Genomic DNA, 18608 nt, shown 5'->3' with positions numbered 1-18608 from the left:
CCACACAGAATGTGGTTTTCTCCCCCCATACGACACGCTAAGCCACCATGGTTACAGGAAATTCCCCAGTCACCATGGTTTTGCATGACATCTGAACAGGTCCTCCCTCACTATGTGGGATAAATCAAAGGTGATATTGTAGGTGCAAAATGGTATAGAATCAGTATGTGTCTGCATGTTTTATCTCTAGCAGCCTATGCCTCATAACATAGTGTGTTCTAGACACACCCTGTTTACTTTTTCTAATTCTTGGTTTGTATCTGTTCTTAAGTTGCTTAGTTCTTTACTGCAGTCCTACTTCAGTAGGAAAGCCTTGGTGAACTGCAAGATGATCATTTATTTTGAAATTTGTATGACACACATAGCTGATATTTAATTTTCCTTTCAAGCCTTTAGAACTGGCTTGGATTTTACCTTGATTAAATGTTTCTCCACTCAAGATTTTAATTTGGCTTAAATTTAAATTGTGGCACAATTCTAATTGGAAAAAAAACAGAATATAGCAAACCATGTAGCTTTTTATAACTGTTTGCAGCTTTTAATAAGAAACTTAAGCCAATTCCCTGGTCCTTCTTTGTAGGTTCAGAAGAAATTAGATATGCTAAATGAAGATTTACTAAGTGATGGAACTAATGAAAATGAATCTGGATTTTGGGAATCTCTTAAATGGTGAGCATGCTTGTTTATTCTTTACTGCCTGTCAAGTCTTGTGATTCTGAAAGATTGCTTGATAGTTTAATTGTAGCTGCTATAAAGTGCTGGCAGTCTTTACAGTGGTGGCTAAAAATGGCCATATCAGTAAATCACTGAGGATTGCTTTGCAACTGAATTGCATGTGAACAAGTTCCAGAAAAATAGCAGTATTATTCTTTATACTTTCCACAGAACTGTTCATTGCTTTTCTCTGACAGACTGATCTATGATGGTATAAGCTGTCATAGGCAAGAGCTATGAAATTACACATTGGTGTTTGGACCAAACATTGCTCATTCAAGAAAGGGTTGATCTTCTGTCTTGGAGTTTTGTACTCTGTTTTTTTCATATTTAATTTACAGCCAGCTGGGTTAAGGAATAATTTCTATACTAAACAATCCTTTTCTTATGAAGCCAGGACACCCAGTGCCTGCAGCAATCCCAGCCAGCACTGGCTAATTGTAGGACATAAAGTGGAAGTAGGAACCTGGCTGCCTTATGTGACATTGCAGATTGCTGTATAAGCATTCCCCCACCCACCCTCTCTCTCTTCCTTTGTAGGGGGTTTACAGGAGGACAAAAGAAAGAAGAGGTGAAACAGGATAAGGATGATGTGATCAACATATTTTCTGTGGCATCAGGGCATCTATATGAGAGATTTCTACGGTTAGTCTAGAATAAGTAGTGTGCTACTCAGATTGGAAAATTCATTGTATGTGGCAATTTTGGGGACTCTGTATGTAATTAACTACATTTCTTTGCACAAGGTTCGTTCCAGAGAATGTAAGAATGATCCAGATTTATAATGGCCCCTGCTGCTGCATCAATACTAAAGCCATGACCTTTAATGATCAATAGCTGGTCGTTTATATATGGAGGAATATGCTTCTAATTCTGACCATCTTACAGACAAGCTAGAAAAACACAACGGAGGATGCAATCCAGTGGGGATAGTCGGCCGCTCTGAACTCAGAGGCAACTGACTATCCAATGTAGGGTGGGTGGAGTGTGGAGGGGATCCTCTTCTCCACACTCTGGCTGCCCTGCATTTGTGGCTAGACAGCACAGGAAGCATCGTACTGGCTTGCGAAGTCCCATCCCTAGAAAGGCCCCCTTTTCCCCTGCTCTGTGCTGCTCTTGCGAGCACAGAGCTGGGGACTAACTGTGCCACCTACAAGGCAGCGGAGGAGGGGTAGGGTGGCAGTTTTCTGGGAACCAACCTTGGAGCACTGGCTCTGAGGTTGGTTTCCGAAACCCAAAAAATCCTATGGCCATCTAGCTGCTGTCTAGCGACCATAGGATTGTGCCCTTATGTACTTACGGTCTTTTGACAGGTGGTAATGAGGAAGATCCAGAGTCCTAGTATTTTCATTTTTGAGTTAGACAAGAATCACCCCAAGACTTCAAATCGTAATGATTCTTCAATGGATTTTCACAGAGTTTGTCATCAGGTGTTCTCAGGTTCAAGCGAGTGTGGATCTGGGAGAACTGTTTGAATTTCTCAACAATAGGGGATAGTTAAAAAAAGTATAGACTTTCACCAACATCTTTTAATGACACAATATAAATCTGCAAGAATTCTTTTTATCTTTTTTCTTCTCTCATCATTATGTGTACTTCACTTGCAGTAATCTCAGAATAATGGAAATCAGGAGTTCTCACTTAAACACAGTAGCTATATTCTGAATTAGGGGTGAGCAGACTTCAGGCTTGAAGAGTCTACTTTGTTTTTGTTTTTTTACTAGAATGCTGAGATGCACCAACCAGAGCCAGGTGCAAAATAGACTCAGGCAGGCAAGGCATGCACTAAGAATTAAGAAACAGGGTGCCCCTGAGCGCATGCTCAGCCCAGGAATTTCTGATCAATACAAAAACCAAACTTACAAGCTTTTTCACACACAAATCCATTCCTGGTTTTCCCCCAGACATCCTTTTTTAGCAACCAAATGGGGTGTGTGGGGGGGGGGATTTTTAGTTATTGCTGTTATGAGACAACTGGGAGTCGGAAACACTTGCTGATCTACTGCAAATCACTCAGAGTAATTTCTGGTCTACTTTCTGCCCAACCCTGTTCTGAGTAATCATCCAAAATCACTGTAGCCAATCATGAGTTAGCTTTCCTAAAGAAATATTTAACTGCCTAGTTATATTAAGCCCATTCCTAATCACCCACAGATTGCATTTCATGTGCTGTCTTAAACCTAGGCAGGGTCCATTTACTTGTTTTCACTCAGATTCCCAAAAGCATTAGCTGCAATGCTGTAGTGCTAGTGGGAAATTCCAGGAACCTGTCATGCTTGCTTTCTCTCCAACTCTTTCTGCAAAAACAGCTTTAAATAGTTTCAGTTTTGGTGCAAGAGTAGTTTTACCACCTCTCAGTGATTTTTATGACAGTCAAACTCCTCCAGAAGCAGTGCTTGTTAAGCGGTTATGCAAGTAAGTGGTGTATAACAAATACAAATCACTGAAGAAGTGAGATGTAAGAGAATAGCATTGTATTGTTTATGATGCTGGTTTGTTCTAGTTATTCCAGATAATTAATAGGCTTCAATTTTTTTGTTTGTTTATTGGCCATAACAGCATAATGATGCTATCTGTGCTGAAACACACGCAGACTCCAGTGAAGTTCTGGTTCCTGAAGAACTATTTGTCACCTTCATTTAAGGTTTGTTGCAAGAGAAAAGGCTTTATTTTCTTTGCTTAAAGCCTGAAGCAATTTAAAAATATTATCTCCCCTCATCCCATCTATTTACTGATAGATCAATGAATTGGGCTGGGCTATATATTTAAGGAGAATATTGCAGACATTAGCAAACCTGAAGGAAGAATGCTTCACATCTTTATGTTCATTATTTATTTCTTCAAAGTGTTTTTACCCTGCTCTTCACCCAAAAGAAGCTTCAAGACTGGCTTACAAAGATAAATACTTAGCCCCTGCCCTCAGGTTTGATATCTAAAAGACATGACACAAAAAGAAAGATTGAGAGAGAGGAGGAAAAAAGCAAGCTCAGGCATTAGTTCTTAGTTACAAAGTTCTTATAGCTGGTGTTTCTGGCAGGAAAAGACGAAGCAAGCTCCTTGCAGCTGTTCCTTCTCTGGCCGATCTATGGGGTCTAGTTGTTTTCCACCTTGCCATGATGTTCTTCCTGGGAGGTGGGGGGTGCAGCCCCCCTCCCCATTGGCCCAGAGTTCTCTGGCCAATAGATGAGGCCAGAGTATGCTGCCCTTCAGCTCTGCAGTTCCATGGCAACTATCAATTGGACCTGAGTATTCTCTACATGACTTCATTTATTCTGAACTTTTCTTTGGTTAAGGGCCAGCTAACACAGTAGTGTATAACATAATGTGTATCCCATTTTCCCCCCAAAGGAAACTTCAGAGTGTCTAACAATATAATAAGTATATAAACAAACGTAACATATTACAATTTATTATTTCTAATAATAATCTATAAGGTTCCTAAAATTGACTAAGCATTGTCCACAGAATAAAAACAAGACAGACCTTTCCTGTGGGCTCACAGATACTACACAAAAGGGGGAAAACGCATGGGGAGGAAAGAGGAAAACAAGCAAACTCAGGCCCCAATTCTTAAAGTTACATAGTAGTTCTTATAATGACCAGCTGGAATAGAAACAGTTTGGGGAGGAGAGGAGACCAGTGGCAATTGGTCTTTTGGCTGAGCTGATGAAGTGAGCCCTGCTATCTCATCTCACTCTCTTCTATGGCCTGATGGAATATAGTCCATTAAATAGGGCTTTGGACCTCTTCAGGGAGGGCTTTCCACACCTGGGGCGCCTCCACTGACAAAGCCCAACTCTGCTCCAACATATATTGCTTCATGGGCAGATAGTATGAGAAGAGCCTAATGGTGTGATCCTATGCACACTTACTTGGGAGTAAATCCCACTGAATTTAGTAGGACTTAAGTTTGAATAACCATGTATAAGATTGTGCTATAAGTTGGCATCCCCAGCAGTAAATGGAATGCTTACTTTGGCATGTTTTATTTCACTTCATTTATTGCTTATAACCCACTTATCCTTCCCAAAGGAAGCCCAAAGCAGCTGTGCTTCTTTGGAGCAGGAAGTGAGAAAGCCAAGCCTGACTGGTTACCAAACCCAGCCAAAATCTGTAGACTCCTGCCCTTCAGCTTGTACTTCCATCTTAATCCATGAGAAGTTTTCACAACAATATATCTGGCTTCTTTAAGGGTTTTTGGGCTTTTGCTTTTGCTTTACAATAAAGTGCTCTAAATGTTGCCTTTGGATCAGAAGCTGTTAGGTCCAGTAACCATTATTTTGTTCCAGGAATTCATCCCATATATGGCTGAAAAGTACAATTTCCAGTATGAACTAGTCCAGTACAAATGGCCACGATGGCTTCACCAGCAAACAGAGAAGCAGCGCATCATCTGGGGTTACAAAATCCTTTTTCTGGATGTGCTTTTTCCCCTTGCTGTTGATAAATTCCTGTTTGTAGATGCTGATCAGGTAAGTAGTCTGGAAAAATTACTAGATCTGTGTTTCTAAAATGCATGACTTAGGGTGCAATCCTATTCATGTTTAGACAGAAAAAAAGTCCTACAACTCCCAGCATGGTGCAGCCAGCCAGCCCCAAGAGCCAGCCAGCGTTTTTGAGGAAAGAGGGTTGTTGTTCAGTCTTGTCCGACTCTTCGTGACCCCATGGACCATAGCACGCCAGGCCTTCCTGTCCTGCGCACTCTCCCGGAGTGTGCTCAGGTTCATATTCATTGCATCGGTGATGCTATCTAGCCATCTCATCCTCTGCCGTCTCCTTCTCCTTTTGCCTTCAGTCTTTCCCAGCATCAGGGTCTTTTCCAGAGAGTTTTCTCTTCGCATTAGGTGGCCAAAATATTTGAGCTTCAGCTTCAGTATCTGTCCTTCCAATGAGCACTCAGGGTTGATTTCCTTTAGGATGGACTGATTGGACCTCCTTGCAGTCCAGGGGACTCGTAAGAGTCTTCTCCAACACCACAGTTCGAAAGCATCAGTTCTTCGGCGCTCAGCCTTCCTTATAGTCCAGCTCTCACAGCCATACATTACTACTGGGAAAACCATAGCTTTGATTAGACGGACCTTTGTCGGCAAGGTGATGTCTCTGCTTCTTACTATGCTGTCTAGGTTTGCCATAGCTTTCCTCCCAAGGAGCAAGCGTCTTTTAATTTCATGGCTACAGTCACCATCTGCGGTGATCTTGGAGCCCAAGAAAGTAAAATCTCTCACTGCTTCCATTTCTTCCCCTTCTATATGCCAGGAAGTGATGGGGCCAGATGCCATGATCTTAGTTTTGTTAATGTTGAGTTTCAAACCAGCTTTTGCACTCTCCACTTTCACCCTCAACAAGAGGCTCTTGAGATCCTCTTCGCTTTCTGCCATTAGGGTGGTATCGTCTGCATATCGGAGGTTGTTGATAATTCTCCCGGCAATCTTAATTCCGACCTCTGATTCATCCAACCTGGCATTTCTCATGATGTACTCTGCATATAAGTTAAATAAGCAGGGTGACAATATGCAGCCTTGTCGTACTCCTTTCCCAATTTTGAACCACTCGGTTGTTCCATGTCCGGTTCTTACTGTTGCTTCTTGACTCTCGTACAGGTTTCTCAGGAGACAGGTAAGGTGGTCTGGTACTCCCATCACTTTAAGAATTTGCCACAGTTTGTTGTGATCCACACAATCAAAGGCTTTAGCGTAGTCAATGAAGCAGAAATAGACGTTTTTCTGGAATTCTCTTGCTTTCTCCATGATGCAGCGAATGTTGGCGATTTGATCTCTAGTTCCTCTGCCTCTTCGAAACCCAGCTTGCACTTCCGGTAGTTCTCGGTTCGCATACTGCTGAAGCCTAGCTTGTAGGATTTTGAGCATCACCTTGCTGGCATGTGAAATGAGCGCAATTGTGCGGTAGTTTGAACACTCTTTGGCGTTGCCCTTCTTTGTAATTGGAATGTAAACTGACCTTTTCCAGTCTTGCGGCCATTGCTGAGTGTTCCAAATTTGTTTAACAGCATCATCTTTTAGGATTTTAAATAGCTCAGCTGGAATACTGTCATCTCCGCTAGCTTTGTTGTTACTAATGCTTCCTAAGGCCCACTTGACTTCACCCTCGAGGATGTCCAGCTCAAGTTCAGTGACCGCACTATCATGGCTATCAAGGACATTACTATCATGGCTATCAAGGACATTAAGATCTTTCCTGTATAGTTCTTCTGTGTATTCTTTCCACCTGTTCTTAATCTCATCTGCTTCTGTGAGGTCCCTGCCTCCTTTGTCCTTTAGCATGCCTGTCTTTGCACAAAACGTTCCCTTGAGATCTCCAATTTTCTTGAAGAGATCTCTAATCTTTCCCATTCTGTTGTTTTCCTCGATTTCCTTGCATTGTTCATTTAAGAAGGCCTTCTTGTCTCCTTGCTATTCTCTGGAACTCTGCATTCAGTTGGAGTTATCTTCCCCTTTCTCCCTTGCTTTTTGCTTCCCTTCTTTCCTCAGCTACTTGTAAAGCCTCATCAGACAGCCACTTGGCTTTCTTGCATTTCTTTTTCTTTGGGATGGATTTCGTTGCTGCCTCCTGAACAATGTTACGGACCTCCGTCCATAGTTCCTCAGGCACTCTGTCTATCAGGTCTAATCCCTGAAATCTATTCCTCACCTCCACTGTATATTCATAAGGGATATGATTTAGGTCATACCTGAATGGTTTAGTGGTTTTCCCTACGTTCTTCAATTTCAGCCGAAATTTTGCAAGAAGCAGCTCATGATCTGAGCCACAGTCAGCTCCAGGTCTTGTTTTTACTGACTGTATGGAGCTTCTCCATCTTTGGCTGCAAAGGACATAATCAATCTGATTTCGATATTGACCATCTAGTGATGTCCATGTGTAGAGTCGTCTCTTGTGCTGTTGGAAAAGAGTGTTTGCTATGATCAGCGTGTTCTCTTGGCAAAACTCTATTAGCTTTTGTCCTGCTTCATTTTGTACACCAAGGCCATGCCTGCCTGTTATCCCGGTGATTTCTTGACTTCCTACTTTAGCATTCCAGTCCCCTATGATGAAGAGGACATCTTTTTTTGGTGTTAGTTCTAGAAGGTGTTGGAGGTCTTCATAGAACCGATCAACCTCAGCTTCTTCGGCATCAGTGGTTGGGGCATAGACTTGAATTACTGTGATGTTGAATGGTTTGCCTTGGGATTCGTACTAAGATCATTCTATCATTTTTAAGATTGTACCCCAGTACTGCTTTTCCCACCCTTTTGTTGACTATGAGTGCTACTCCATTTCTTCTAAGGGATTCTTGCCCACAGTAGTAGATATGATGGTCACCTGAATTAAATTCGCCCATTCCTGTCCACTTTAGTTCGCTGATTCCCAAGATGTCGATGTTCAATCTTGCCATCTCATGTTTGACCACATCCAGCTTACCTTGATTCATTGATCTAACATTCCAGGTTCCTAAACGGTATTGTTCTTTTACAGCATCGGATTTTCTTTTCACCACCAGACACATCCACAGCTGAGTGTCCTTTCGGCTTTGGCCCAGCCGCTTCACTCTTTCTGGTGCTACTTGGAAATACCCTCTGCTCTTCCCCAGTAGTATATTGGACACCTTCCGACCTGAGGGGCTCATCTTCCGGCGTCATCTCTTTTAGCCTTGTGATACGTTCCATGGGGTTTTCTTGGCAAGAATACTGGAGTGGGTTGCCATTTCCTTCTCCAGTGGACCACATTTTGTCAGAACTCTCTGCCATGACCTGTCCTTCTTGGGTGGCCCTGCACGGCATAGCTTATGGCTTCACTGAGTTACGCAAGCCCCTTCGCCTCAACAAGGCAGTGATCCATGAAGGGGGAGGAAAGAGGGGGATCGTCTTAATTGGGAAACTTGCAACCTGGGAACAAATCCTCAAGCGTTCTCTGCCTATATTTATTTATTTCATTTATTTACTGTATTGGACAGTGTACAACACATTAAAAACATACAGTACAAACATTAAAACAAAAATAAAAACAGTGTAGAATAAAGCCCAGACAAAACCAACAGCAAGGAATAGAACTATTACATCATCATAAAGCCAAATTAAAACCAGCAGCAAATAGAGTAGTAAAAGCACTAAATTCAGCTTTTTAAAATGCCTCTGGGAGGCAAAACACAGCATGTCTGCCTTGAATGCCTTTGTGACAGCAGCAGCTAGTAGACCAATCCCAAATCTCTTCTAACACCTGTTTGCAATCCTCAGCAAGAACTGATATGAACCCGTTCGGATAGTTGCCTATCAACAAAGTGTTCAGGTCAACTTTTATTTCACTATTTCCATTATCTGATTGTGAGATGCAGGTGGAGAGAAAAGGCAGCAGGTGCACACAGCCTTTCTGTCTCTTTTGTAGAAGGCAGCTCCAGGGCAAGAAGGAACAGGGCACTGTGTTTCTGATGTCCCTTCTCTCCCGCACCTCACCCCAAGCTCATGTTTGGATGGAGGGGTAGGCAGCAGTGCAGCGTTTGGGAGTGGGGAAGGAATTTCTCACTCCCAAGTTCAGTTCAGAGGCAGGGCCAGGTTTGGCAAAGAAGATCTGGCCTTGCTCCACCTCTGGCAATAGCTTTGGTAGTGGATGGGAGACTAGAGAGCAGGGTTGGGGACTGGGACTGTCCCTCTGTACCCCCCTCACCAATCTTGATGGGTCTTTAGCTAGTAACGTACAACTGTTACAATTTTGGGAGGTTCCAGTCCCAAGTTCTAATCAGTATACCAAAAACTGAAGTTAAAGGTAGGGTGTGAACTACTTTTCTTCAGATTGTGCGTACAGATCTGAAGGAGCTAAGAGATCTCAACTTGGATGGGGCACCCTATGGTTATACACCATTCTGTGAAAGCCGCAGAGAGATGGATGGCTACCGATTCTGGAAGTCAGGATACTGGGCAAGTCACTTGGCTGGAAGAAAATACCACATCAGGTTATTAATTGTTTGTTCTTCCTGGTATTGTTTGTTTTGCTGACTGCTTTTTTAAGCATTTGAAAACGGCATCACTAACTGCTTGCCGCTGGTGCAGCTGGTGAAATTGTGTTGAAATGTGCACACGTTGTGTTTGCGTGTGAATTGTAGGATTTGTGTATTTTTTTCTGAGTTCCATCACAAAATGTAGAATGCCCTTTAGATAAAGGCAGTTATTTCCTTTGTTTCCTTTTATAAAGTGAACATCTTGCAGCTATAACAGTTCTTTTATCAAAAGACATGTGGGTTTACCTTTTGACAGTAGCAAAGAACACATGCAAATAGAAGGGATGTGATGCTTTCTGATTTTAAGAATGTTATTTTTAATTTACCAACTTCTGATCTATTTTTTCTGAGAGTCTAATCTGAATATATCTTGCATTTTACCTGTTAACATAGCATTAATGTATGGTGACTTAAACAGCTGCTGTCTGTGTTCTTAGTGCTCTCTATGTTGTGGATCTGAAGAAGTTCAGGAAGATAGCTGCTGGAGATAGGCTCAGAGGGCAGTATCAAGGACTTAGTCAGGATCCCAACAGTCTCTCTAACCTTGATCAGGTATTTACTTGTTATCCTTTAATTACAATAGTCAATTCTTTTTGAGATTCTGATAACTATCATCTCTTGTTCATAAAGATGCTAACATACTATGCGTAAAAGTATTGGTTTTTAGGACAGTTTTGCTAATTACAGGCAGGCATCAATTTTTAAAGAACGTAATTTTAAGGCATCTGCAGAGTTCAAGCATTAGGAGAGCTCTAGAGCTGGCATACTGAGGAGCACAAAGAAATAAGATGGGCAATGGATGGTGGTGATCAGAAAAAGCAAATAGTGAAGGTTGATGTGGAGGCTAAGGAAAAGGACATTTTCAGGGAGAAAGCACTTACAGTTTTAGGTGAATGAACAAATGAGATGTATGGTTTGTATCCAATGGTGTCATTCTGGTAGCACAAAGCTTCTGCCATTTTGTAGAAACCTTATGTGCAAGGATGAAAAAGTGTGAAGTCTTTGATCCTGCTTACTCAAGGTGCTGCACAAGGCATTCTGCAAGGCATTGCAAGGTGTTGTACAAGCTCTTGCACAAGGCACTGCACAACTTCATCAGGCTAAGTGTGGTAGTCCGGCTAGCGGTTCTGTATCCAGTTGCCAAACAAGGCCAACTCTTGTCATCTTTCCACTAGTGTAATGTTGGTTACACCCCTATATCAGTAAGTTATGGTGTGTGGGCTCTAGGATTGGTATGATGGAACCTGGTGTAGTAACTGTGGGATACCAGGAAAGATGGACACTTACTGGGATTTTCATGCTATCTGTTAAGTGTAAGCAAGTACAGATGTCAGTCCATTTCCGGGCCCGATTCAAAATGCTAATATTAACATTCAAAGCCCTAAATGGCTTGGGGCCAGGTTAGCTGAAGAATCATCTGTTTTATTTTGCATTGTAGTTTTAAACTTTTATATTGTATTTTATCATGTTGTTTTTTATGGTTTTAGTTGTTGTGAAGCACTCAGAGAGCTTTGGATATTGGGTGGTATAGAAATGTAATAAATAAATAAATAGTTTGAGTTCCTTTAGCTTTTAAATTATGACAGTTTATGATTGTATATACTTGCCAGGCTTGAAACAAGACTAATAACTATATGTTCTCTATTGCTGGCTTGGTCTGTCCAGTGTCTTCTGCTTTTCCATGTTTTGCACTGAAAACCACATGAGGTGATCATAGTCAGCTAGATTGTATCCCACAATATAATTTCTTGCCATGTACTGTTGTTAGATTTGTCTGTTTTTTAAGTTCTGGACAACAGAAACATCTTGTGCATGGACTAATCTTAGCTTCCATCTGACGGTAACTCTGTTCAAAAGCTGTGCAAAAGGGTACTAAAGAAATAACTTTACTTGTGTTCAAAGAAGTAACTATGTATTTCTTTCAACAGGACTTGCCCAACAACATGATCCATCAGGTGCCCATTAAATCACTCCCACAAGAGTGGCTTTGGTGTGAAACATGGTGTGATGATGCTTCAAAGAAGAGAGCAAAAACCATTGATCTGGTAAGGCTCCCTGTTTAAACAGAGTGGGAGGAGTTCATGCCACAATTAAGTAATATTTAACTGTGTTCACATGTTATAACTTACAGTAGGGGTACTTTTTCACACTTCTATTGCTTTCATATTCCTCCCCCGCAAAAGGCTTCATCACTCCGATGAGAGATGACCAGTTTCTGTGTATTCAGGAGCCATTCTAACTCCAAACATTAGTTTGGGGGAGAAGCATATATTGCCACACAACTCCTAATAAAGTTACTGCCTTCTAGCAGTAAGTGTGTCACAATTATTGTGTCGTGTCTTCTAGATTGTAAGCCTGAGGGCAGGAACTGTCTCATTAGTAATTTTTGTAAGCAACTCTGGGAGTGCTTTTTGGCTGAAGAGCAGGTGAAAAATACTGCAGATAAATAAAAACAAAACCATATGTGCCTAGGCATAGCACTGCATAAAATATGACATTTATATGTTCTTGCATACAAAATCTAAAGAAGATATAATGGTTAAGTATGGAATATACCAATTTCTTAACAACTGAAAACCATTTTCTTTTCCTTAAAAGTGAATCTGTGGGCAAGCTGTTTATCATATCTTGATTTAAAATTTTATGGTATTGCTAAGAAATATTAAGGTATAATTAAGCCTTTCAATGTTGCCAGTCTTCAGAGACCTCAGACATGTTTCCTTAATTTATGGGATTTTACAAAGTTTGTTTAATCTGGAAAAAATGTAGCCCTTGATGATAATAGTGAAATTCAAATAGAATTGCAGCATGGTTTTCATGGCCAGTCATATTTGGGGCTTGAGTTATATAGCCACTGTTCAGTAAGTTTTTGTCCTATTTGTATGAAAGGCACATATTTCTTGGCATTTACCTCAATGTTACATTGCAGTGCAATAATCCAATGACCAAAGAGCCAAAGCTGCAGGCAGCTATGAGGATTGTTCCTGAGTGGCAGGATTACGATCAAGAAATTAAGCAGCTATATAGTCGTTTCCACCAAGAGAAAGAATCGGGAACACTTTTTACAACAAATAAAACAAAACAGCCAAGCCGAGAAGGTAATTGTTTTCCCCCACACTATTTTAAGGTGCAGCTTATCTACTGAGGTCACATGTGTATGCCGTGACAGTGTAGCATGGCACCAAAGCTGTTGTCTACCCATTTTCTGAGAAGCAAAATCTCACATAGGACCATTTTCAGGCATAATGGAGAAGGTGTCTTATGCTGCTGCTAGCATTGCAAACGTGACCTCAGTGGAAGGGAAATTGTAGGAATTTTGTTTATCTTGTTTCTTGACAATGCTAATTAATGTATCCCATAATTTGGTTACATACATGAGCTTGGCTTATTTTTGGCTTGAATGCTTGCTGTTATCCAACCATGGCAAATCACTGTATTGGCCATAGGAAGGATCTTACTAGCCACGCATGGCAGCTGTTCATTCATTCATTCATTCATTCATAATATTTCTTGGCCACCTGTCAGGGCAAGAGCCCTCCCAAGGCAGCGTACAACAATAACACACATAATAAAAACCAATGCAGTATTAAAACCTATAAAAAAAAATAAAAAGCAACAGCAGCAAATATATCAGGGGAAGGGCAGAGTAAAATACTATGTTTCAGTCTGAAGCCTAAATAACGAGGTGAAGTGGGGTGATTTGGAGGTGCCTCGTCTTCTTATGAGGCAGATCAGAACAGCACCGAGGTGCCCAGAACTCAAGTGGGTCACCTACAAGGCACCTTGGTCTGCCTCATATATTCGGAACTCTTCTTATGCCTTCTGAGCAGCCCAGACAGGCTGTTTCCAAAATGTATCAACTTGTGAAAGATCATGCGGAGGAGGAGGGGGGAAGGGGAAAGGAGGCAGAGGCGCCAAATGTATCAATTTGAGAGAGATCTGGCTACCAGGAGGGGCAGAAGATGAGGAGGGAAGGGGGGAGGGGAGGGGAGGGGAGGGGAGGAAGAAGGGAGCTTTGCTGTGAGTCAGCCTCCGTTTGCTCATTGTGAGGGGCAGCGTGTTACTGGAAACAAGAGGACTAGAAGTTAGAGCTTGTTGTTGTTGGGTGCACAAGACAATCCATTGGGGTGCGCGAGCCACCTGATAATTGAGCAGCCTCCCACTGTCCTGACGAGCTGCCATTGTGTGCAGTGATGGTGATGGCAGAGGTGACAGCAGGATGGGACAGGAGCCGAGAGGGAAGCTCCATGGCATTTCTCTCTTGGCAGCGGTCCTATCCTGCCTCTGCTGTGGCCACCGAGAGCCACTGCGCCAGGCATGGCAGAGGAAGCCCTGGCACCGAGCAGCTGGCATGTTGCCAAAGCAGAGCAGGAAGGAGATTAACCCTTCCAACACTCCTTTGGCAGAATGAAGCCAAGAAGAAAGTGTGTGCTATGACAGCTATGTTAGGGTCTCCCCACCCCTCCCCACCCTTCTGTAATAGGTTTACTGTTCACTCTTGTTGTTCGTTCATTTAAAAATACAGAAAATTTCACTGTAGTGGCTTATCTCCCCCATCCCCTTTTCAATTCTCTCTGAACCATTAGTTTGCCCTTGCTTTGATTCTGTCTAGTTCTTTTATAAAGATATACATACATACATACATACATATATACATACATACATACACATATATATATAGAGAGAGACAGAGAGACAGAGACAGAGAGACAGAGACAGAGAGAGAAAGAAGTTTCCTTTCCTTCTTCTTGGCTCCCCTCCACACGCACCCTTCTTAGTTCCTGTATTCCTTCCTTCCCTTCCCATTTTTGATCATTTTTCCCTGGTGAACTGTCTCTCAATTGTTTTGATCTTTGGCATAATATCAACTGCTTTTTTGTAGAGACCAATATGATATTTAAATAGCATATAGTTATCATATGTATTTTTACATGTATTCATATTTTTACCTTCCTCCTTTTCTACAGAAATGGCAGCACACGTGGAATTATGATCCATGGTGACAAACCAAGTGAGACTATTTCATAGACAATTTTTTCTATCAAATGCTAGTTTTTTTCTAGTATGTTTGCAAAACTGCTGAGTAAAACTGAAGGGAGTGATGATGCATATTACTTGCGACTGAATTTGATTTCGGCAAATGGAATAGGATCTGGATGATTGGAATTAATGAAACTAGTCTTCTTTGCACATGGAAAAGATGGAAGAGTCCACAGAGGAATATAGAAATTTGGTAATGATTGAAGTATGCTGAAAAGCAGCAGGTCTCTTCATCCAGCTTTTGGCTGAATACACCACTGGACATCAAGTTTCTATGAGTCACCTTTACCTTTCTCACAAGCCCAGAGAAAAGGTACTACTTAGACAGAGGGTGAAACACTGAGAATACACAGGCACTTCCAAGGTTTTGTGGTAGAGCTAAGCCTTTCAGGTTTGAACAGGGCTAGTTATCATGCCTTGAACTGACTGACACAGTTGCAGTGTCAAATGGATTCAGAGTTGTTGTTGTTGTTTTTCATTACACCCTCAGTTCTGATAGGAGAGCCACAGTTCTTGTACTTAAAATGAGATTCATTGTGAATATCACATTTGATAGCTCATTACAAAACAAAATATTAAGTCAATCTACTCATCTTCAGAAATATACATTTTCAAATAAATGTATATTTTAATGAAGCAAACAATGTGTGGCACCTTTTTCCATTGCGGACCTAAAATGATATTTTCTCCCATAGTTATTGAAGACTGCAAAATTAATAGGGCATTAAGACTTTTGTGATTTTGTCGCTTTCATGAATGTACTTTTGTTTATGCAAATCTGTGGAATCTTTTGGATTATGTAAGGTTCATATGTTTATTTTTCCTCAAATGCAAGAGTGATGTCAGGTCAATAAAGCCTTAGAGTTCCTACACCTTTTTCTCTAATTCTCCTCTCTTGGGCCCTTTTCCATTTTTGATTTTTCTTAATGCTTTTTCCTATAAAATGTCAGTAGACTTCTCTTGTTCTCACACTTTATAAATTCAGACGTTTCTGGCCAAGTAAGTTCTCAGGTATAGAAAACATTTTCCTTTACATAAAAACATTGTTATTTCTTCAGTTCTCCATTTCTAATATATTTTTTGCATTTTATATGAAGTAAGCAACTCCAGCATAAAAGCACCATGTTTAGGATATATTGAAGAATTGCTTGCAACTGTGCAATTTCGTCAAATCACCATAAAAAGTGTGTCTGTAGGCTTTTTTATAAATATGTCACTTGTCAGAAGGATTAACACCAGAGAGTGGTGGTGATAGATTCTGCTGTGAGGGGAAAATGACTATTATGTTCATGTAATTACAGCTATTGACAATAGCCTTTTTAAAGCAGCCTTCCAGATCTTTGTTTAAGAGATTAACTTTGTGAAACTGTGTTAAATTATAGTGTGCTCCTGCTGCTGTTTCAGAACATTTTAAAAGTTGCATGATCTGTTCTGCTACTTACAAAGTAAGCCTGCACAAATATTGAAGTATGAAGTGTTGAAATCTGTTTGTTTTCAAGCAGAAATAGATTCAGACAGATCTTCCTGATGTACAAACGTGTGATTGAGATGGGCAAGCTCATTTTGAATCAAAAGTGTGAATTGAATTGAATGTTTTCTTGAATGTTGTTTCTTTCCAATGAGTCCAAAGGGCAGTCTTTATGAGTGGAAAAGCACATTTTCTTGGCCATGAGAACAGGATAAATCTTTTGACTTCACTGGGGTGAGAGTTCCCCTCCCTCCCAGATTGGCTCTGTCTCATGGCTAGGAAGCAGATTGTTTCCAACTTGCTCCATCTTCTGTCATAGGGGTTTTCCCCCTCAGTACTTGCTCTCTTTTTCCCAGTATCCCAGTAAGATCATGTGAGGGAGATAATAAGGATAGGGGTCTCTTTAAAAAAAAAAAAAGCTGTCTAGAAAGCCTCTTCTTCTTCTCATCTGCAGAGGCCAATATTCCCTAGCCAAGGATGGCCCATAAAAGCCCTTGATTTCTTTTTTATGGATGCCCTCCAGATAAGAGCATGTGCTGTGGCCTCCACTGTAGTGGCAGGGCATGTCCTCTGCAGAGGTTGCATTTAGGTAGAGGACACGGTGTGGCCTGCTACACTGGGCACTCCACCCTGGGGATTTTACTCTCTTCCACATCCCAGTTGTAAAGACTGCCCTTTTGGCTCCTAGGAGAGAGAGGGATTTTGAAACTTAGTATAAATTCTTGTTCTTCTAAGAATCTACGCTCTTTGGTATTAAGTTATTTGGCTGGTCCTCACTTATTGGCCTGGGAAAGGGGGTGGTTGTGCAGGAATTTTTCTTCTATCCCCTTCTTGTTGTTTTATATCTCTGATAGTTGAGAACTTGGTCTTTCCAAGAATATGTTCACATTTGGGGCATTTTTCTGCTCTTCCAGATCCAGTCCAGGGGAGAGATGGGGTGGGGAGACTTCCCATAGTGTGGAAGAGGCCAGGACGAGGTGCTTTCACAGCCATAGACTGTTGTCTGGTCTTTCAGAAGATCAAAATGTTATGTGGGGGTGGGGAATCCAGTTGTATGAAGGGAGGCTTTCAGTAAATCACCAAGGGTTTCTGACTCCCAATTGTTTAACAACAGCAACAATAGAAAAGCTTTCCCCTTCAAAACTGGGCTGCTGAGGTGGAGGAAAGCTTGGAATAAAAACTAGGAGTGGAATTTTGTACGACAGGACTGAGCTCAATTCTAGTACTGAAAACAAATTCCTGGGCTGAGCATGTGCTCAGAGGCACCCTTGTTCCTTAATTCTATGAGTATGTCTCTCCCCTCCCTCCTGTTTTGCACCTTGCTTCAGTTGGTGGACCTTACAGTTCTAGAAAAAAGCAAAGTAGATCTCACAAGCCTGAAGTCTGCCTGCCCCAGGCCTAAGTAATATAGAATGGACCGTGGCATGCTGCTGCACCTCACTTTCATAAGCAGCCTCTTCACCATAGGGCTGTTCACCTCAATTTCATGAAGATGGAAGTAACTACCATACCATACACCCTTTCTACCCCATTGATACTACTCTACCTTGCTTCCAACTGCATTTCTGATCAATAGCTAAGCGTACACATCATTAAGCATACTGTACTGGCTCAGGATTATTAGATCTGTCAGCTTTCAGTGAAGAAATTTTAGCTCATATACAATTGATTAGCTGTACTGCACATTTTCTGGAAACATCAGGAGGGCTGATGGTAAAAGCAGAAAACCTACATTCACCATCTGAAATATAGTGTATGTGATGCAACATGGAAATTTGTGGATATCCTAATCATGGTGATATGCCGAAACACTAGTTGTGAATAATTTAATTAAAGAAGAAATGTGCAATTTTCTAACTATTGAATGAACTGGGGGCAACATAATTTGAAGTTCAAAAAAAATTGGCCTGCAGTTTCTTGACATATGTACCACCAATGGAGCATAAAGTATGATGTATATTTAAAAAAAAATAAATGTGGCACTTGGAAAGCTATTTAGTAAAATTGCTTTCACTAGTGAGACAGCTTTATATGCCTAATAAGCTTCAGAAAGAGGTTTATTTTAAGTTCAACATAACATATATTCCAGTTGTATGTGAAGATATGCTTTAACGTCAAGTAAATGGAAATTAAAAATGCATAAATTGAAACCAGTGTTTTCTAAACTGGTGAGATCAGACTTCCCCTCCCCCCTTTATATTAAAGCTACTATGCCCCAGTTAGGGTGATGGTTAAGTTATGATGTCCTGTTCCAGATTTGTGGACCCTCTCAGATCCTGAAGCTCCCTGAAGGGTTTACCACTTGACAGTGACAATGAAAATAGCTGTAATGATAGCTAACCTCCAATAGGGGATGGCACCTTAAGAAGAAATGACATCTACTTGCCAGAGGTTTGGTTG

General features: G+C 41.2%; 1 protein-coding gene across 4 annotated transcripts in view; it reads left to right on the top strand.

The window, feature by feature from the left end:
- The window catches only part of UGGT1 (UDP-glucose glycoprotein glucosyltransferase 1), a 72586-nt gene extending 54385 nt beyond the window's left edge, over nucleotides 1-18201 (top strand). For all 4 annotated transcript variants that reach the window (XM_084846718.1, XM_084846716.1, XM_084846715.1 and 1 more), the window contains 9 exons: nucleotides 581-669; nucleotides 1255-1359; nucleotides 3274-3358; nucleotides 5004-5186; nucleotides 9495-9655; nucleotides 10138-10252; nucleotides 11629-11745; nucleotides 12630-12798; nucleotides 14668-18201. In XM_084846718.1, coding sequence (XP_084702844.1) covers nucleotides 581-669; nucleotides 1255-1359; nucleotides 3274-3358; nucleotides 5004-5186; nucleotides 9495-9655; nucleotides 10138-10252; nucleotides 11629-11745; nucleotides 12630-12798; nucleotides 14668-14693 — 1050 coding nt within the window. In that variant the 3' untranslated portion in view covers nucleotides 14694-18201. The remainder of the gene's footprint in view (nucleotides 1-580; nucleotides 670-1254; nucleotides 1360-3273; nucleotides 3359-5003; nucleotides 5187-9494; nucleotides 9656-10137; nucleotides 10253-11628; nucleotides 11746-12629; nucleotides 12799-14667) is intronic.
- Nucleotides 18202-18608: the final 407 nt, after the last annotated feature.

The sequence above is a fragment of the Heloderma suspectum genome, chromosome 3, assembly GCF_057233095.1.
Source record: "Heloderma suspectum isolate Gila_16-S chromosome 3, 16-S_ref, whole genome shotgun sequence".
Taxonomy (NCBI): domain Eukaryota; kingdom Metazoa; phylum Chordata; class Lepidosauria; order Squamata; family Helodermatidae; genus Heloderma; species Heloderma suspectum.
Note: the sequence above shows the minus strand (reverse complement) of the source record. Positions and strands in the feature narration are given on the sequence as shown.